We start from the raw sequence: 20436 nt of genomic DNA on the forward strand, positions 1-20436 counted from the left end.
AGCTTGAATGTATTGTCCATGATAATGTAGCCATTGTCTTTTGCCAGGACTCACTAAGGTTAGCCTGAGACAAATCCCAGAAGGCTATGTGAAGAAGGGTGTCTAAGCAATATAATATTTCACCTTCCTAGCTCACGAAAGCTTATGCTCAAATAAATTGGTTAGTCTCTAAGGTGCCACAAGTACTCCTTTTCTTTTTGCGAATACAGACTAACACGGCTGCTACTCTGAAACCTTCCTGGCTTTCTGATTTATTGGAAGCCTGGCCATCACAGTGTACAAACTAAATAGAAAATGAAATGAAGTGTTAGATTCTATTGATTACCCTCTTAAACTTAATTCTTATCATGATTACAGACATGTAGGAAAGCCCTGCAACTCCAGGGTGAGTCAGCCAGTTCTGGGAGCAGTTTGTTTTTGGATCCTGAGCTAATGGAGACTCTGTGTGTGGATGTCTGAAAAGAATCTGTCACCAGATTAATTTGTCCCTCTGTAACTTAATACATCTCATATTTTTAACCACTAAAATTTAAAGGGACAGCATCCTCATTTTTTATATTTTTTTCCAATACAATATTACTTTCACTTATTGAATGTCAGTAACTGACTTAATTCAGTAATGTACAGGGATTGAGCCGTGCTAAAAATCTTCATTAATCTTCAAATGATGAATATGCTACAATTAGTCAATGTGCAATTTTGCATTTGATAGCTCTTTAGATTAGTTACTTCTGTTTGAACAAAAAAATCCTATGTGAGTTTCTTCATTTGGCAAAATGAAATTACAAGATAGCTACCAAACTTCTAAAAGGTGCAAAGTACAAATATTATTTTAATATTTTCTTTCCAATGGAGGTTAATATCGTCAACATAATCTGCGAGTGGGGAAGCCTGGGTGTTCTCTTCATTTTGTTTTGTACTTCCTGTTCACATCCAATTTACATGTAGCTCCTGCATTCTTTGCCCTCAGACTGTTGACTCTGCCATGTTAAAATCAGGAAAAGAATAAAGGACTGATTACCATCAAACTGTATTTTGTCTCCCTTTGACGAATGTAAGACCACTTGCACTAACAGTGCAGGTTTTGTTGTGGCTGGAATAAACTAGAGCTCTGTATTAAGTCCTCAAGTTTCTTTGACGTACTAAACTTAACGGTCATTTCAGTGCGTGTTTCTTGTAGGCTGTTCATTCATTGTTGCAAAAAAAGAAACACATATTAATAGTTCTTCTGTTTCACAGCCCTTCTAAAAATTATAAATAGAAAATGTAGCAGTATAACTTGAGGTGGCGCTAGCCTGAAAAGTTCAGCTCCACAGCGACTTTTTCTCGTTCATGGTTTTGATTCAGGCCCAGCTCTAATTACAGCGTAATACATGTCCTCACCTTCAGAGGAGAACACTCTAATCGGGACTATCTAGGAGATGATTAATCCATTACAACCAACTATTTTTGATGAGTCATCTGGCCAGGAGTTATAAATGGCTGTTTCAAGAATCACTTGTCCCCATGACAAGTATGTTGCATGGGATATTTTGGTTAAAAGGAAAAGGCATTAACTCCTTTTTTTCCTCTTCTCCTCTGACTGCAATCAGTTTCACAGCTGCACACAGGTGAGGAGACAGGGTCAATAGATATTATTTATTCGATAATGCTGCATTTTCCTTTCCAGTAATTTACCAGTGCCACAACTTTAATATGTCAGTTTCAGTGTTTCTTCCATTCAAGTTTCAGAGTAGCAGCCCTGTTAGTCTGTACCCACAAAAAGAACAGGAGGACTTGTGGCACCTTAGAGACTAACAAATTTATCTGAGCACAAGCTTTCGTGGGCTACAGCCCACTTCACTGGATGCATAGAATGGAACATATAGTAAGAAGATATATATATATATATATATATATATATACACACACTTACAGAGAAGGTGGAAGTTGCCATACAAACTGTAAGAGGCTAATTAATTAAGATGAGCTATTATCAGCAGGAGAAAAAAACTATGTTCCATTCTATGCATCCGATGAAGTGGGCTGTAGCCCACAAAAGCTTATGCTCTAATACATTTGTTAGTCTCTAAGGTGCCACAAGTACTCCTGTTCTTCTTCCATTCAGGTAAATGGAAACTGGATTTTAGAAGTTCAGGGCTAAGTGGCTGTGATATATGAAAACCTACAGCTGGGGGGGCGGGGAGAAGAATTTCTTTGAAAATAATCTGAAATTAATCTTTGAAACAGCATGTTTTAAATTAAATATACACAGCCTTCCATCTGCATTGGTACAGTGATTCACTGTTCAATCATCTCTGGCACCTGCAGCTATCATGTATGCATCAAACATGTCAACAACCTTTTCCCACAGTGTAAGGATCCAAGACTTCTACCTGGATGATAGAGTAAACACCACTTTCAACCTCATTTTCAAAACAGAGAAAAATCTGATTTTCTAAATAATACACTATAGGACTGTTCTGATATTTCATAACTTCTGTCTAGACAGCCACTAGACAAAAGTGGCCGGGTTTAAAGTCTTCTACAAATGATGAAACGTCTGGCAGTGCTGTCTTCTCCAAGTACTGCACTGCAGTGTCAGCACTCACTGGGAGCCCAAGTCCTGCTGTGGGACTGAACCCACACCTTCTAGTCTTTGCTGTTCAAGATGACTAAATAGATGACAGAGGAAAACCTGGACCTGCTATTACATTTTTTATTTCAATGCCATACACCATATGCTTTTTGTGCTTTATTAAATTAAGAGGTAGAATATGCTTTTGCCCTCTGCCCAGTGTATGGGGCAATGCATAACTGCACTGCCCCCAGAGACCCTCTGTCCATATTCTCAAGGGGGAGAGAGGAAAAATAGATGCACAGTGTCTGCTTACCCTATCCACAACCGGAAGGCCCAAGTAGACACCACAGAAGAATAAAGGGGGAAGGGAGCTTGCTCCCCAAATGGGCCCACAGGTCAGGCTATGAATGATCGTTATTAATCTATTCCAGAAATGACTGAGCACAGTATTGTGGATATGGCATGTTATGGCTAGGAGTAAAATATTTAACAATATGAAACAAGTTCAGAGTAAAAACACATTCAAGATACATTTGATGATAAATATATTGTGGTCACATAGTTGGAATAGTAATAATACTACCTACCACTTCCTCCATCTTTCATATCCACGCAGGGACCAATCACATGCTGACACTAAGGCTGTCATAGTAATGAATATTTATCGATACAGCTGTATACTTTCAGTATTATTCTGCCCCCATGTGCTTATTCCATTTATACATTAGGAGACATGCACTGTAATTAGTTTTATATTAGGCTCACAATGTCCAGTTCAGCATTTTCATGCAAACTATTATGACTTTTTTATATAATGCTTCACTCCCCTTTTTGATATGGAAGCCCTTTAAGTACATGCTGTCAATGACATTTGACTAAGAACAGAAGGAAACTGGAAACCACACAAATGCTATGAATAGCAACCAGTGGAAGAGATGGGTCATTTCAGAACTAGGTCAAATTGGATTCGTATATTACTTTATTTCAGTTCATATCTGAGAAAGAAACACATGCACCCTTCAGTTCCTTACGTCCATTAGCCTGCCTCCCGCTGCTTTCTCTTCTTCTTTTTGGGGATGGGGAGAATATTTCTATGTTTATAGTACTTAAATAATTAGGTTTGTTTTCCCCATTTAATTGCTTCTTGGCCCTGGAAAAACTTAAATTACCACACCAGTGATAAATAAACAATTCTGTCTTCAATCAGACACTAGAAAAGGTTCTAAAAGCAACAACAATTTCACCAAGTATTAGAGATACTAAGTAGTAACCTTTAAGTTTCATAAAATGTTATCGCTTCTAAAACCTGACTGCCTCATGGTTGTCACGAGAACAATGCAATACTTAAGTGAAAGAAGATTGTTCTTTACACAATATTGCTTGGAATTACAATAAACTGTTTTAATTTATTTGATGTCATGATGGTCTTTTCTAAAACTGAGGTCATTACAGGTCATTTTATGCAGTACAGAGAGGGTGACTTAGCTCTTCCTAGTGAAGTGCTATAGGGGAGTACAACAATACTTTTATCTGTCAGAAATAACACAGAAAGTATTATTTTTATATGTAATTACACCCCCACCCCCCAAGGGCTAGACTCACTAAATGACTTAGGAGCCTAACTGCCACTAGAGGTGTCTAAATTCAAGAAACAGGCCCGCTGGGATTCACAAAGCCCCTGCTCAGCTGCCTCCAAGCCCTGTAGGCATTTAAACAAGCTGAGCACCTAATTTTTTGCAGTAAAAGTTGCCTAGGTGCCTATGTTTCTGCATGTGCACTGCAGCCCCATGCCAGTTATATAGGGAGCCTAGGGGGCAAACTCTGGCTTGGAAAATTCCAATGATTTTTCTAGGCACCTAAAAGTAGGCATTTTGATGCTCAAGGTATGTTTACACTGCAATAAAAGACCCACATCACAGCCCCAGCTGGCCCAAGTTAGCTGGCTGCGGCTTATGGGGCTCAGGTTGCAGGGCTTTAAAACTGCAGTGTAGACATTTGGGCTCAGATGAAGACCAGGCTTTGAGAGCCCGCAAGGAGGGAAGGTCTCAGCTCCTGGGCTCCAGCCAGAGCCTGAACATCTACAATGCAATTTTATAGCCCCACAGCCTGAGCCCCACAAGCCCACATCAGCTGACCCGGGTTTTTATCGCAGTGTAGTCGTACCCTCAGTGTCAACACGCCTACGTTTTTTTATGAATCTAGCCCAGTGGTGGGCAGCCTGCGGCCCGCAGGATGAATGCGGCCCATCAGGGTAATCTGATTGTGGGTCATGAGACATTTTGCTGACGTTGACCGTCTGCAGGCACGGCCCTCCGCAGCTCCCAGTGACCGCGGTTCGCTGTTCCTGGCCAGTGGGAGCTGTGGAAAGCAGCAGGCCACAGGGATATGCCAGCCGCCACTTCCTTCAGCTCCCATAGGCCGGGAATGGCAAACCATGGCCACTGGGAGCTGTGGGGGGCCGTGCCTGTGGATGGTCAACGTCAGCAAAATGTCTCACGGCCCACAATCAGATTACCCTGATGAGCCACATGCGGCCTGCGGGCCACAGGTTGCCCACCACTGATCTAGCCCCAAGAAGCAAAGATCAACAGTTATTATAAGATCACCTTAGAGCAAGATTCTGAAATTCTTACTCCCATTGGTCCTAATCTTACTCCCAATTTAGTAAATGGAAGTTTTTTCATTTAACATTAATGGAACAGCATTGTCTCCATTCAACAGTACTTATTCAAATAACTAAGTACTACTCGTTGTGAGGTACAGGCTGCAGAATCTAGCCCCCTCACTGATGTCTCATTTTGCGTTGCCATTTGAGGCTATTATTACTAAAGTACCTTTTTCGTGTACTTACGCCATAATGCCTGAGAGGTGAAACATTTCAGCTGTTATGTATGACAAGTAACTGTAGAGGAAGACAAAAAGTGGCTCAATCACTCGGATTTTATGGGTGAAACGGGTTGTAAATGCTGCCACAAATCCCAAAAAGATTCCAATGAACACTCCACCAATCCCCACTACAACGAAGTTAGCAATTCCAGCAAATACATCAATGGTCTCAATTGTGTGCATCTGGCAGAAAGTCTTGAACAAATTGTACAGGACCTACGGAGAAAAGAAAGCACATTACTTTTCAAAAGCCTTCCCATTTCCTCTCAGTGGCACTGTAGTCCTGCATTCTAATGGAAGACTTTGTATTTTTGTCTTTACCTTGAATTCACTTTAAAAATATGCTACTTATATACTTATAATATGTATTTATATACTATTTTTATCCACAGATCTCAAAGTACTTTACAAAGGGGTGTAAATATCAAAATTCCTGTTTTGCAGATTGATTTTGCAGACACTGAGGTACAGAAAGGCCATCTGACTCGATCAAAGTCACTCAGCAGGTCAGCGGCCATGCCAAGAGTAAAACCAAGTTCTCCAGATTGATGGAAATTCCTGTGTCCCATCTATGCTGCCAATCATTTTCAGATTTCCTAACTTCACATGTTCCCTGCCTGAGGCAATATTTTCCAGACTCACAATGCGGGGAAAAAAAAAAAAAAGAACGATTTGTTTGATCACCAGTCAAATCAAGTAATTTCATTAGACATTTGAGGCTGTGGGACAACAGGTCTGAAAACATATCTGCTCAGCCGAACTCTGACAGATGCAAACCCTAAATGGCCACAATGCCGCTCCTGCCAACTTCTGTTTAGAACAATATGGAATGTGATCACCTGGGTTATATTTTGAATACAATCAACTGATTAGAGATGTGCAAAATCATGACCAGAAGCCATAAGTAGGCCCAATGCCAAGATACTGGGCCTTCTAACAGTCATTCGGATATCTTTAAACTCTCACGGGCTATGAAGCGGAACTGAATTGATTATAAACTCCCATTGACCGCAGGTATTCTGACTCCGAAACATTTCTGGATAAAAACAGAAGCCCAAACAATGTCTAAAAAAGACCAACAAGAGACCTCAAAGGAGCTGCAAGGTGAAGTTGTTAGCATGGTTGGTTCATCTGCTGAATGAGGTCTGTGGGCCTCATTCGGTAGGTCCATAAATTGTGTCCTCTATATCTGACCCCTACAGGCTCAAAACGTCTGTGATAAATGATTCTCTTTAGAAGCAGGTAGGCAAACATGAAGACTGTATAAAAGATCTGCAGTCTCGTTACAGCACCACCACTGCTGTGTACGTACAGAATGGTGGGTGGGAGTCAGTGTCATTTTGATCATGGCACACGTATTTCAGGCCTCAAAAACAGTGGGCTTTTTAGCAAAGTGTGCTCATTTGTGTTTAGGTTAGATGCTGAAGAGTGATTGTTTTCAACAAAAACAATTACACAATGAGAAGGCTCCATATAAACACGGAGAACAGCCATTCCCCAAATATTCATGCAAACAGAAATGTCTTTGCATGAATGATTGTTAAGAGTAAATAAAGACAGGCATAGACATGTCTGAACCAAACAGCCATTTGGAATTGGAATTAATATTTGCCTGTGTTGTTTTTGCAGTACTGTGTTTGGCCAAGCCTAATAACATCATAGGCATGGATAGAGAGCCTCAGCTATAAACTAACAAGAAAAGTCAGGCTTTAAGAAAAGCTTTAAAGACAGGATGTGAGTCAGTGGCTTGGAAGGACATAACATCAGGTAGATTGGGAAGCGTAAGTGGAAAAACAATATCCCAACTATGGAGGATCATGGGAAGGGAAAGAAAAATGGCCAATACTGAAGGATCAGATAGAGTGGATGGGGGAGATGAGGTCAGTGACCTAGACTGGAGAAAATCCTTTCAAAGTTTAAAAATCGGGAAGACAACTCTTTGTTGAATTAGGAGATGAACAGTTTCAGAGTAGCAGCCGTGTTAGTCTGTATCCGCAAAAAGAAAAGGAGGACCTGTGGCACCTTAGAGACTAACAAATTTATTTGAGCATAAGCTTTCGTGAGCTACAGCTCACTTCATGGGATGCATGCATGAGATGTTTAAGAAGCCAGTAATGGAGAAAAGAGAGAGAGATGGTTCCAATTCATGGAGCTGTCTGGTCCTTGTGACATGTGGAAAACTGAAGTTACATTGATCATCAAACAGGACATTACAGGAATGATAACAGGAGATTATTTATGCATGGGTAAGGATTTCAGGAAAGATAAGGACAGGTAAGAATAAATGCCAGTAATATTTGAAATACAGTGACAGCGGATTTACACATGGGGAAGTGGATGGCTCAGGGAAAGGGTAATGGGCTCTGCAGACTTTCATCTCTAGGTCAACACAAGAAATTCAGCTCAGCTGGTTAATCATTAGACATCTGATGGCTACTTGGTGTCCTATAGGAAATAATTTGGTGATCTCAGTGCAGCTCTAACTGGGCAGGCGCCCAAATCAAATTAGCACTAATTGGAAACTGTGCTTGTAGTCTCCATGTGATTTGCACTCTTTCTGGGTGTATCCATGAAAATTCATGCTGAGCACCTCTTCTCTCCTCCCCTCCCACACAGACATTTCTGCATCGGGGAAAACCTCTGAATTTTTATTAAAAATTCAATGATAAATACCTAAAAACTTCATACATTAAAATCTATGAAAAATTTATATGCCTCCATTAAACATTAACATGTAGGTCTAGTGTAAAGAAAGAATTTGATAAACTGGCTTTGGCTCTCGGTAGATAATGGCAACTAGATAGAAAGACATATGGCATGATGGTGCCATGTGGTCAAGTAGCAGCAACAGTAATTGTTTATATAGTAACTTACCACAGTTACGGCATCATTCAACAGAGACTCTCCAAACACTAGGATGTAAAGCTGTTCATTGACATGAATATTTTCAAAAACAGCCAGCACTGCCACAGGATCCACAGCTGAAATTAAGCTTCCAAAGAGCAGACTCTGCAGCAAAGTGATATCAGTCAAGCCAAATATTTCAATCTGGCAAATTCCAAAGAGGGAAAGCCCAACGCCAATAGAATTCCAGAGTGTTCCCACTACCGCATACCAGAATATAGTACCAAAGTTCTCGAAGAAAAGGCGAGTTGGCATGAAATATCCGGCATCGAGTACAATCGGTGGAAGGAGATACAAGAAAAAAATATCACTCTTTATTGCAGGTGGGGACTTTTCCTTGGCTCCAAAAATAATTCCACCCAGCAGTAATCCAACCAGAATAAGGAGGCAGCTCTCAGGCACGACCGAGGGCAACTTGTGATAGAGATGAAAGCCTTCAAGGGGAGTTCAAAACACAAGAAAGTAAAATAGTTACTTCTCCAGAATCTACAAGCATATCATGTTATTTTCTTCTTTATACTAAAGAAATAATAATCACATGATAACTTTATTTTCACTTCAAAGAAATGTTCAGGGAAGCAGAAAACAAACACACATAATCTTGTTGTGCAGCAAGAGGTGGAGATAGAATACTGGCCCTGTTCAGCAGATATGTAGATTTGATTGCCATCTCCCAACCCACCCATTCACCAGGCAAATCCAGATCATGCAGTAAATACACATGTAAATGAGCAGTAAGGGATCTGACTTGACATTTGTGCACAAGTTTACCAGTTGTGGTAACTGTGCACTCTAATTAGGCAAGAAGCCACTTAACATTTTGTATTCGCAATTCTTAAAATCTGGGCCTTAGTGCCTCATTATTTCACAATTCTATTGAATGCCCAGTGTGCTGTCTGCTGTACAAATACATAGAAAAATTCTTGGAAGAGACTTTCAGTGGTGACATAAAGGTTCCATAACCTATAGGCCCGGGCCAGATTAAGGCAGGGGCTTTAGGGGCTGCAGACCAGGGCCCCAACTCAAGTGGGCCCTGCAAAAATAAATCACAGGCAGTGATCTCCAGGCCGCTAAAAGGGGCTGTCAGGCAGGCTGTCTGCATGCCGCGGCCCCACACCACTCCTGGAAGTGGCTGGCTGTTGGCATATCTCTGAGGCCCCAGGCAGTGGGGAGACAGCTCCGCAGCTGAGCTGTGGGGACAGCACTTGTGGGCGCAGGCAGTGCACAGCGACCCCCTGCACCCCTCCCCACAGGGGCTGCAGAGACGTGCCAGCAGCCAGCCGCTTTCGGGAGTGGTGTGGGACTATGGCAGGCAGGCAGGCAGCCTGAGCCCTGCTGCGCCACCAGCCGCCATCCAGGAGCTGCCTGTGGTAAGCGCCTCCCCACTGGAGCCTGCACCATGCATCCCGTCCTGCACCCCAACCCCTTGCCCCAGGTCAGAATCCCCTCCTGCACCCAAACTGCTTCCCAGACCCTGCACCCCGTCCTGCACCCCAATCCCCTGCCCCAGCCCCCTCCTGCACCAAAGTTCCTCCCAGGAAAAAGACTTGTATACAGGGGCACCACAAAATTTAACAGTCCCGGGCCCACAGGAGAGTTAATCCGGCCCTGTCTGAGGCATCCAGACAGTTCAGTTTTGCTTTTAGGGTTTGACATGAATGTACCTCCTACACACCAAGGATACATTTCAGGTTCGGCAGATGCCAGTCTTTTCCATACCACCCTTAGCTATATTTAATGCCTGTAATTATTTATGAATGGAAAATCGGGCTTGTTGAAAATCAAGAGCAAACAAAGCACATCCATAAGGTCTACAATTCTTGGCTAACTGGAAAGCATTGTAATGGTTTTAAATTGGTTTTACCATTCATAAATATAGTAAACTTTGAATGTGGTAGTAAACATCATCTGACTCCCCACACTTAGAACATATGGTAATATAAACCGATTTAGGTCCCAGCTGAAACCCACTGAAGTCAATGGCAGGGCTCCTATTCTCTTCAATGGGCTCTAGATCAGGGTTTAATGAGCCTCTGACACCTCATGTTACATTTTGTGAATTCATTCCATAGACGCCGACTTCCTCAGTTCCCAGGGGGGTGCTCGACCCCTACTGTGCCCCAGGCCCTGCCCCCATTCCACCTCTCCCACCAAGTCCCCACCCCCGCCCTGCCTCTTCCCACCCCTATTCCACCCTAGGCCCCACACCCACTCCACCCCTTCCCCCAAGCCTCCATTCCTGCCGTGCCTCTTCCTGCCCCCACTCTGCCCCAGCCCCACTTCTTCCTGCCCCCGCTCCTCCCCCTCTCCCCAGTGCCTCCTGCACCCCGCTGAACAGCTGATCGCAGCAGGTGGGAGGTGCTGGGGGAGGGGGAGGAGCTGATCCATGGGGCTGCTGGTGGGTGCTGAGCACCCACTATTTTTTTTCTATGGATGCTCCAGCCCCAGAGCACCCACGGAGTCAGTGCTTATGACTCGTATTTAGAAAATAGGTTTTTTTCCCCCTTGCAAGTGTGTTTCTTCTGTTTCATTTTTCCTCCAAAATATCAAGAAAGTCAAGTCTGATCAGACTTGGCTTCGCTGAAGGATCTGTTGGGAACTCAGGGATCTTTAGTAGCCCTTCTCATTTTTAACGCAAGAGATGGAGAAGTTGAACCTTTAACAAATACATCCAGAAAGTGTTCTTCAGTCCCTGAAGTTTAATGGCTGTTAACATACACACCATTTTTTAAACAGCCTGACTCTCAATCCCTTCCCCTCTCAGAGCTATCTACACACACAAATTGTACCAATTTCACTATATTAGTATAGTTAAACCAGTACAATCCCCCTACTGTAGGTATAGTTACACTGGGATAAAGGGCCCTATATTTCTATAGCTATTCCCATACAGGAAGGGGAATAAGCTAAACCAGTATAAGGGCTTGTCTACACTTGTCTAACGACTTCAGTGAAGACGCTACCTATGCTAACAGGGTGGGTTCTCCCATCAGCATAGGGAATCCACCTCCCCAAAAGGTGGCAGCTAGGTCAACAGGAGAATTCTCCCATCAACCTAGCACTGTCTACACTACATGTTAGGTTGGTTTAACTGCATCACTCGGGGTATGGAATTTTCATACCCCTGAGCAACACAGTTATACCGACCTAATTTCCTAGTGTACACCAGGCCTTAGATGCCTTTATAGAGACATAACTGCATCTCTACTCCAGATGGTACTGATTTAACTATTTCAGTAAAACTCACACCCACAAACAATATAGTTAATTTGATACAAAACCTTTGTGCACACCAGGCATCAGTTGCCCAGCTTTTGATCTTATAACACCATATTTCACTAGTTTTCTGCTCACCATAGAGTCTTCTAGGGTAGACAAAGGGCATGGGTAGATGAAGAGCGAGTGTGTGGCAAGATGGGGTGTAAATCTAAGTCATGCTAGCATGCTACAAACTACCCGTCTGTGTGGATCTTGGTACCGTGCACTAAAAGTTCCCTAGTGCGCTCTGATCTACTCCCATTTCAAACAACATTAACTGTGCGTCTAGACAAGCCCCATGTCTGAATTTCTGATGTAAAAAGCAAACAGAAAAAAACTGCAAACAAAAACCTTACAGGCCTTTTTTATTATACACCATAAAGATATTTTTAAACTAAAAGGGCACAAGCATAGTTATTTTTTCTGTTACAGGGCACCGATATAGGAAGTTTGCCCTCCAAAATATATCTAGCGCACATAAATTCAGATTTTTTTTTTATTTCAAGAATAAGAATCTGAGTGAATGTGGAAGAGCTGCCAAACTCACTCAGTACCACCTGCACTAGGACACCTCCAGTTTGCTGCCTGGTCACAACCGGTAAGGGCTTTAAGGAACATGAGAACGAGCTATTGGGGACCGTAGGTGGTGTTTTGCACCTTCCAATCAGTTCCATGTTGAATTGTCATGCTTCGCACTGGTTTCTGCCATGACAGAAGACCAAACTTTCCAATAAAGAGAGTGAAATCCCACCGGACCCCTGGAGTCAAGTTTCACAGGTTTCTGGGGCTTGCTCCTCCCAGAAGGATTCCAATTTTTCCTGCTAGTTATAGCCCTGCGTGCTTGTTGTGGTCAACTGAATCAAAAATTTTCTTTCTGACACCTGGATTCTGCACAGGTAATATAAAACTATAACTATGCCTTTTATTGCATCAGGGTGGAGAGCTGGCAACTCCTAGCTTTCATGAATTACCTTTTATTGTGCATCTGTATTTTCACAGGATGGCACGGTAAGTGGAAATATATAGCATGGTATGCAAAGACATTGGGCAAGGTTTACTGAAACTAGCAGAAGACAATGGAAACTGCACCTCAGTATGTCAGCTCTGAAAAGAAAGACTTTAATTAATGAAAATTCCAAGTCTTAGTCATACTGCTATTACTGCCACTTAAAATATTGAAAGCTGGTTATAATAGATTTGGGGTAACATTTACAAAAGCGCCCATGTGATTTAGGAGCCTAAAGGCCATTTCCAAAAGTGACAGGCTAGATCCAAAGAGGGACTGAGGTGCCTAACTGCCACTTCAGATGCCCAAGTACAAAATTTAGATCTTCAAAACCCCTGCTCAGCTACTTAGCCTTGGAGGTGCCTGAATTTCTGCTGGTGCAAATGTGCAAAGCCACCCAAGTCCTGACACTGCAAATCTGCTCAGCAGCTAAATTCTGGCAGATTCTCAAACTAAGCATTCCCCTGTCTATCCTGCTAGGGGGGTCCAATCTGGTAGGCATTCTCAGAGCACACCTACACCACACAAAAGACATCCAGAAGGAGGCTCTATTAGTGGTTAGAACACTCAAGCAGGATGTGGGAGTTCAAATCCCCACCCTGTCTAATTTGAAGCAGAGATTTGAAGCCAGATCTCCCCCAGAAATGCCTTAACCACTGGCCTATAGAGCTATTTGGGATGGTACTCTATCAGTTTCTCCTCCAGAAGCTGTTTCACTGGGTATAAATAATTAAGCATCCTTGGGCCAGAGAGAGTAAGAATGACTGCATAGGCCCACTTTGTATAAAATGTTTAAATATTCATTGGAGCAGGTACTGGAACCTGCTCTCCCAGGTGAGCGCACTGACCACTAGGCTACAGAGTCATTCTCACACTTTCTCTGGCCCCCTTTTGGAAATTTTACCCCTTAGGCCAAACCCCGTAGTTATTATTAATACAAAGTAAAGCTGGTGGGACATGAAAAAGCTAATTTCAGAAAAAACTGAAACATTGAAGTTGTTTTCATTGCCAAGAGTTCAAAGTGTACCCATTTTTTCTGTTTTGTTTTGTTTTTTAATTTGTCATGAATTTTCTTCAGGAATTTTTCAAAATGCTTATCAGAAAAAGTATCAAATGTCTTATTGAAATAGACTCTCTAAAATTAAAACTTTTGAAAATCATTTCAATAACTTTTTTTATTTTAAAAAATCTGATTTTTTTACATGCATGGAATTGCTCATAAAAACAAACATTTTGGTAATGTAAATAGTTTAAAAATCATTTTGAAAAAAGCCATTGTTTTCATTCTGTGTTGAAACAAAACAAAACCTTTTGTGAAACTGCATTGTGTCAAAATGCCCATTTTTCACTCAGAAAGCTCAGGTTTTAGATTCTGGGTTCTCTTACTCTCTCTGATTTGCAGTAACCACAAGCCACCCCCGCCCTCTGAAACCTTCCAGATGAAAACACTGATGAGATCGACAAGTTCTCTGCGTAACATTTTGGCTTCAGCAAAACTGCATATTTTGACAACACTACATTTAGTCAAAAATATTCTGACCAGCTCTAGTAATAACACCACATTTAAATATACTTGGCCTTCAGGTTCATGAAGTTCTGTTCATGTGCAATGAGAGGTTATAAAATCTGATCATATCCTATGAGCTTGAGTAACTTTTGAAAGGGTCTTACTGTTTAGTGCATTTTTTAATAAAGCAATGTTCTGTATTACTGATAAAGCTTTCGATTATTGTATCTGAAAGAGTTTTTAAAATCTAATTTACTTCTCATAGTTTATGCTGTTTGTTTACTTTTTGCATTGCATTCATCTTAGAAAATAAAATTAGACTAGTCTTTTTCACCTTCTGGACTCTTAAGCATTAGCAAAGTACTGCAATATTTGGATAGCAAACAGTCCACCAGAATATTTATGTTTTTAAATGACATAATTGGAATTATAAAAATAATCACAAAAATATTTCCATTGGTCTTAGCTTCTGCAAGGCTGTTTATTACAAAACCTAAATTTTGGCCTAAATCAACTTTACAGTACTCTTTTAAATGAGGACAGATAGATACAAAACGAATGGCATGTGTTTATATCAGGTGATTGGTTGTAATACATTGGTGCTCTATATATCAAAATTAAATATATAGGCCCTGAACCTGCAAACCTTTATGTACATGCTTGAGGTTAACCACATAAGTAGTCCCATTGGAAGGGTGTAAATTGTAGTAGCTCTGTTGAAGTCAAGGAGACTATTCTTAAAGTTAAGCACATGCCTTAAGAGTGTTTGCAGGAGCAGAGCTATATGGCTACTAAGCACAATGTGGCTCTGTATATCTAGATTTCACAAGTAGAAGACTAAAGTTTGACAAGTAAATGATAGCTAATTTGGCTCAATAAGTAGTTATCCACATGAATGTATTCATAGTTTTCAGTGAAATGTGTGATACAAAAAAAGGCATTTGAAGTCAAACAAACATGGTGATGTTATGTCTTCCCATTTATTCCTCAAAGCAGGTTCTTCGAAGCTAAGATTCTCAAGGACTGCTTAGAAAGAGACCTAGTTAAAAGAATGTCATCATTTATACATGGTCTTACCGATTTTTACACAGTTCCTAAAATCCTTTGTTTTCCAGATCGCTCTGTTACCAGTTTAAATTCATATTTTATTGTAACAAGAAATAAAACCGTTAATTTAAAAACAAAAATATATTTCCCAAATAAACAGAAGACAACACTGTGAAACTATGCAATACAAACTTTTCCCACATCAGAGAATGAATGACCTTTCTAACCACTCTAAAGTGCTCCTCATCTTTCAGTGACTATTCCCTGGACACAGCTGAGTGGTAAAAAAAAAAATTCTAAGGGGAGGCTTAATCCACACTGATCAACATTTTTGTGTGCTTTCCATCAGTCCCTTGCCATCCATTTTCTTTCGCTAAAATTCTTTATTAAAGATAAATTCTATAATTGCCTACCATTACCTAGTGTAATATTTTGTGGAAAGGAATACAGTGTTCATAGAAGGAAAAGGAGTACTTGTGGCACCTTAGAGACTAACCAATTTATTTGAGCATAAGCTTTCGTGAGTTACAGCTCACTTCATCATCCGATGAAGCTGTAGCTCACGAAAGCTTATGCTCAAATAAATTGGTTAGTCTCTAAGGTGCCACAAGTACTCCTTTTCCTTTTGCGAATACAGACTAACACAGCTGTTACTCTGAAACCAGTGTTCATAGACTTCTTGTAAATATGTATCTAGAGACTCTAGGGAATGTGTTTCATGTATACACAGAAGGATGAATGAAACTATTCGTTTTTTTAGTGCTACATTTTTAATATTTTGCAACCAAATATTTTAAGCTTTACGTTTGGTTGAGCCCTATTATGAGGGACATTTTCTAAGGGTAATTTAATCTAATGTTCTCCTTCATACTGGTTCTCTCGAAGAAGCAAAAAAACTGTCAGCCAAATCATGCCAAAGGCTTCAAATTACATCACTAAGCAATAGAAGAAAATCTAATGGTCACTTGTCAGTAACTCTAAAAGTCAGCTACCACTCTGTACCTGACCTATCAGTCCTCATTTTCAAAGGAAATCTTCACAACACCTTCAAAAGACGAGCCTGGGAGCTTAATTCATAACTTTGCCAGACACTACAAATCAAGGACTGAACAGAGATGCTGGATTTACAGTTAATTGCAACAATGTATTACCCACTAACCTCCCCCCACAAACTTCCTTCCCTGTCTCTTTTCCATTCTCCCCATGAAGGGGTGTAAAAGGGACACTTCACTTGGAAAAGTTCCTTAAATATGCTAAACAATCTGTTGTTTCATCTTGTATTTACCTGTGACACTGAGCCCTTTCCCAGACCCGAAGAAGAGCTACAAAACTTGTCTCTCTCACCAAAAGAAGCTGGTTCAATAAAATAGATTATCTCACCCACCTTATCTTTCATCTGAGCAGTTTTCACTGAACTTGTCACACTGAAAGGTAATCCACAGTGACTTGCACTTGTTTTAGTAAATCAGTGTTGTTCACTGTTCGTCTTAAAAAACCAGGCAGGGTCATAGTGAAAGCCACGGTTAAGTTAAAATCTAGAATCTAGGTGGGTGTTTGCCAAATGAACAATCAGGGAATACATATATAAATGGAGCCATACCGTGGGGACTTTCTCTGCTTTTCAGGGGTTTCTGAACAGTCCTGGGACTCGGAGTGAGCAGTAGCCTTATGTGTTTGCATTCTCACTAGCCCTCAGTGTATAATCAGACAGGGACAGCCACATTATCTACCCATATATTTGCCTGTTTTTAACAGTGAAATAAACAGGCAAAGCGTGCATTGCAAGGCTCGCCCTTTGCCACACTGGTAAAGCTTCCTGCAGGCAGCTTTCCCCCGCCGGTGAAGTGCACTGGGCACTGCCCCCACCCGCCCGCCGACCGGGCTCCCACCCAAGTTCCCTTTGGCTCACACAGGACTCAGGGGCAGTCGCCCAGCCTCAGCCGCCCCATCGGTGCCAGCCCCAAGGCTCGCGGGCCGGGCCGGGGTCCCTCACCGATCTTGGCCAGGGAAGCCAGCAGGATCCAGAGGGTGATCTCGAAGGGGATCTGCACGTGCGGATAGTCCAGGGTGAAGATGTGGACCCGGGTCTCCTCGAAGGGGGTCCCGCTCGGCGGCTGCGGAGTCCCGGAGCTGCCGGGGTCGGGGCTGGCGATGCCCATCGCCGCTTCGGAGAAGGCAGAGACCGCCGCGGGCTCCAGGAGCCAGGCGAGGAGGAGGACGAGGGGCCCGGCAGGGAGCCGGGGGCAGCGGCAGCCCATGGGGGCGGCTGGTCAGGGTCCCGCCCTGCCACTCAGAGCATGAGCCCCCCTCTGCCGGGCCGGGCACCCGCGGCCGCTGCTGCCTCGCTCCCCGGGCGCTGGAGGAGCCGGCTGGATGCGCCCCGCCCCGGGGCGACGCAGAGGCGCCCGCTCCCTCTGCCCCTTTGCTGCTCGCCCCGCGCCCCTTGCTGCCCCGGCCGCCTGCTTCTGCCCGAGGGCCAGCCCTGCGCTCGCCCCGGCAACGCCCCTGGGCGGCCGCCCCGGGCCCCGGGGCGCTGGCTGCCACCGCGCACCTGCCGCCGGCTCCCAGGGGCCAGCCCGCTCCGGGCGCGGCCGCGAGCGAGGTGCGGCTGGGCCCAGGAAATAGTCAGCCCCGGCTCTCCGGATCTGGCTGGGCAGGAAAGACCCCGCCCAAAAGCTGGGGTTGGGGACAAGTGGGGAAAGGGGGAGCCGCTGGGCAGCCCGAGCTGTGCGCGCCGCATGGCAGAGCCCCAGCCCGGCCGCTGCAGTTATGGCAGCCTTCTGCCACCTGCCCCCGGATCCTGCCACGGATCCCTCCTCCTGGGACCACCTCACCTGCACTCTGCCCACTAGGCCTCCTCCCGCGCCTCCCAGCTTCTCCCAATCGTCCCTCCTCTGCCAGTGCTGACTCTGAGAAATCAACCAGCCACGGAAATGTGGAACTCCCCCACCCACACCCCGATATCTATATATATACACTGACCCAAGGCCCGGGACAGAACGGACTCAGTTATGCCCCTCCCCCCTTGGTGATGTCTCCTGGCCCCCCATAATGCTTGAAAGGAGAGATTTCTAGCCTCCTAGCAGAACACCTGCCATTTGATCCTAGCCCCGGAAGGTCCCAGGCTAACAGATCTTAAGACAGTGATATACATGTCTTATCTGTGAAAAACAAGCTACCCGCGGCTATTTTAGAGGTTTGCCTGTGTCTGAGTCCCCTACAGCCCGGCTCCTGGTACCTGGGCCTGATGCTGCAGACATGTATGCATGTGCTGAACTGTAACATAACTTTAACTACTCTTTGCTTAAAGTAAAGCACATACATATACGTTTGCAGGGTGGGGACCTAAGACATTGAGTTTTACAGGTGGTTAGCTACAAAAGCAGTCCCAATGTGTTCTTGTAACTCACTATAATATATTTAAATAGATTTTATAATATGAATCGCTTATACAGAGCACATGACAGGGGAAATCTGATCCTCACTGAAGGCCATTAACTTCAAAGATATTTGCCATTGACTTCAAAGTGGCCAGGATTTACCCCAATATTATGGAATACATTTTTTACTGAGACTTATTGGGATAATCAGCATAACTTTCTCCTGGCTTCCCCACTAATGAGTAATGCAGTATTCCAAAACTCAGACCAATAGAAACTTCACCGGGCATTCTCTTGCTCTTAATAGTAGTTCAATGCAAATACTAACAAAGACAGCAGTAACAGCTCTTTTCTTCCAACAGTGATGGGGAAAATTACTTTTGCCATGTTTAAATACTTTGTTTTTAATAGGATCTGGGGGAGATGGAGTGAAGCCATAATGAAGTAACTGGCATTGTGGATATGGGGAAAGCAGTTTATGTGATATATCTTGACTTTAGCAAAGCTTTTGATATGGTCTCCCACAGTATTCTTGCCAGCAAGTTTAAAAAGTATGGATTGGATGAATGGACTATAAGGTGGATAGAAAGCTGGCTAGATTGTCGGGCTCAACGGGTAGTGATCAATGGCTCCATGTCTAGTTGGCAGCGGGTATGAAGCAGAATGCCCCAGGGGTCAGTCCTGGGGCCAGTTTTGTTCAACATCTTCATTAGTGATCTGGATGATGGGATTAATTGCACCCTCAGCAAGTTCGCATATGACACTAAGGTGGAGGGAGAGGTAGATACACTGGAGGGTAGGGATAGGGTCCAGAGTGACCTAGACAAATTGGAGGATTGGGCCAAAAGAAATCTGATGAGGTTCAGCAAGGAAAAGAGCAGAGTCCTGCACTTAGGACAGAAGAATCCCATGCACCAATATAGGCTGGGGACCGACTGGCTAAGCGGCAGTTCTGCAGAAAAGGACCTGGGGATTACAGTGGATGAGAAGTTGGATATGAGTCAGCAGCGTGCCGTTGTTGCCAAGAAGGCCAACAGCATATTGGGCTGTATTAGTAGGGGCATTGCCAGCAGATCGAGGGAAGTGATTATTCTCCTCTACTCAGCACTGGTGAGGCCACACCTGGAGTATTGCATCCAGTTTTGGTCCCCCCACTACAGAAGGGATGTGGACAAATTGGAGAGAGTCCAGCGGAGGGCAACAAAAATTATTAGGAGGCTGGGGCACATGACTTACGAGGAAAGGCTGAGGGAACTGGGGTTATTTAGTCTACAGAAAAGAAGAGTGACTACCTGAAGGGGGGGTTCCAAAGAGGATGGAGCTTGGCTGCTCTCAGTGGTGGCAGATGGTAGAACAAGGAGCAGTGGTCTTAAGTTACAGTGCAGGAGGTCGAGGTTGGATATTAGGAAACACTATTTCACTAGGAGAGTGGTGAAGCACTGGAATGGGTTACCTCGGGAGGTGGTGGAATCTCCATTGTTAGAGGTTTTTAAGGCCCGGCTCTGAGCAGGGGATTGGACTAGATGACCTTCTGAGGTCTCTTCCAACTCTAATATTCTATTAATAAAAAGCAGAATTGAATCCTTGCAGCTTTCATTGATTTCAACATCTTTCAAAGTTTGGCCATTGTACTTAAGTTTCTAATAGATTTAAGAGCATATCACTAGGTACCCAAATTTGAATTTTTTGGCCATGACGTATCAAAACCAAGGTTTTTTAGAAGAAAGCTATGTATCATCTAGAAAATCAAACGGAAGGAAAAAATACGTCTGAATTTCTAGCCAGTCTACAAATGTTCCAACTATACGTTGGGTTTGGTAACCTTCTGCAATGTTGCTTTTGATTCTTGTATTAAGTTCCCTGAATTAAGAGAGGGACTGCTGAGTAC

At 43.3% G+C, this 20436-nt stretch overlaps 1 protein-coding gene across 1 annotated transcript in view; it reads right to left on the reverse strand.

Moving 5' to 3' along the window:
• The window catches only part of SLC9A2 (solute carrier family 9 member A2), a 36069-nt gene extending 18096 nt beyond the window's left edge, over positions 1–17973 (reverse strand). Inside the window, exons 1-3 of the mRNA XM_037884197.2 lie at positions 17162–17973; positions 8321–8784; positions 5412–5662 (exon numbers count right to left, since the gene is read on the reverse strand). Coding sequence (XP_037740125.2) covers positions 5412–5662; positions 8321–8784; positions 17162–17426 — 980 coding nt within the window. The 5' untranslated portion in view covers positions 17427–17973. The remainder of the gene's footprint in view (positions 1–5411; positions 5663–8320; positions 8785–17161) is intronic.
• Between the last annotated feature and the right edge of the window lie 2463 nt (positions 17974–20436).

This window comes from Chelonia mydas, chromosome 1 (genome assembly GCF_015237465.2).
Source record: "Chelonia mydas isolate rCheMyd1 chromosome 1, rCheMyd1.pri.v2, whole genome shotgun sequence".
NCBI lineage: Eukaryota > Metazoa > Chordata > Testudines > Cheloniidae > Chelonia > Chelonia mydas.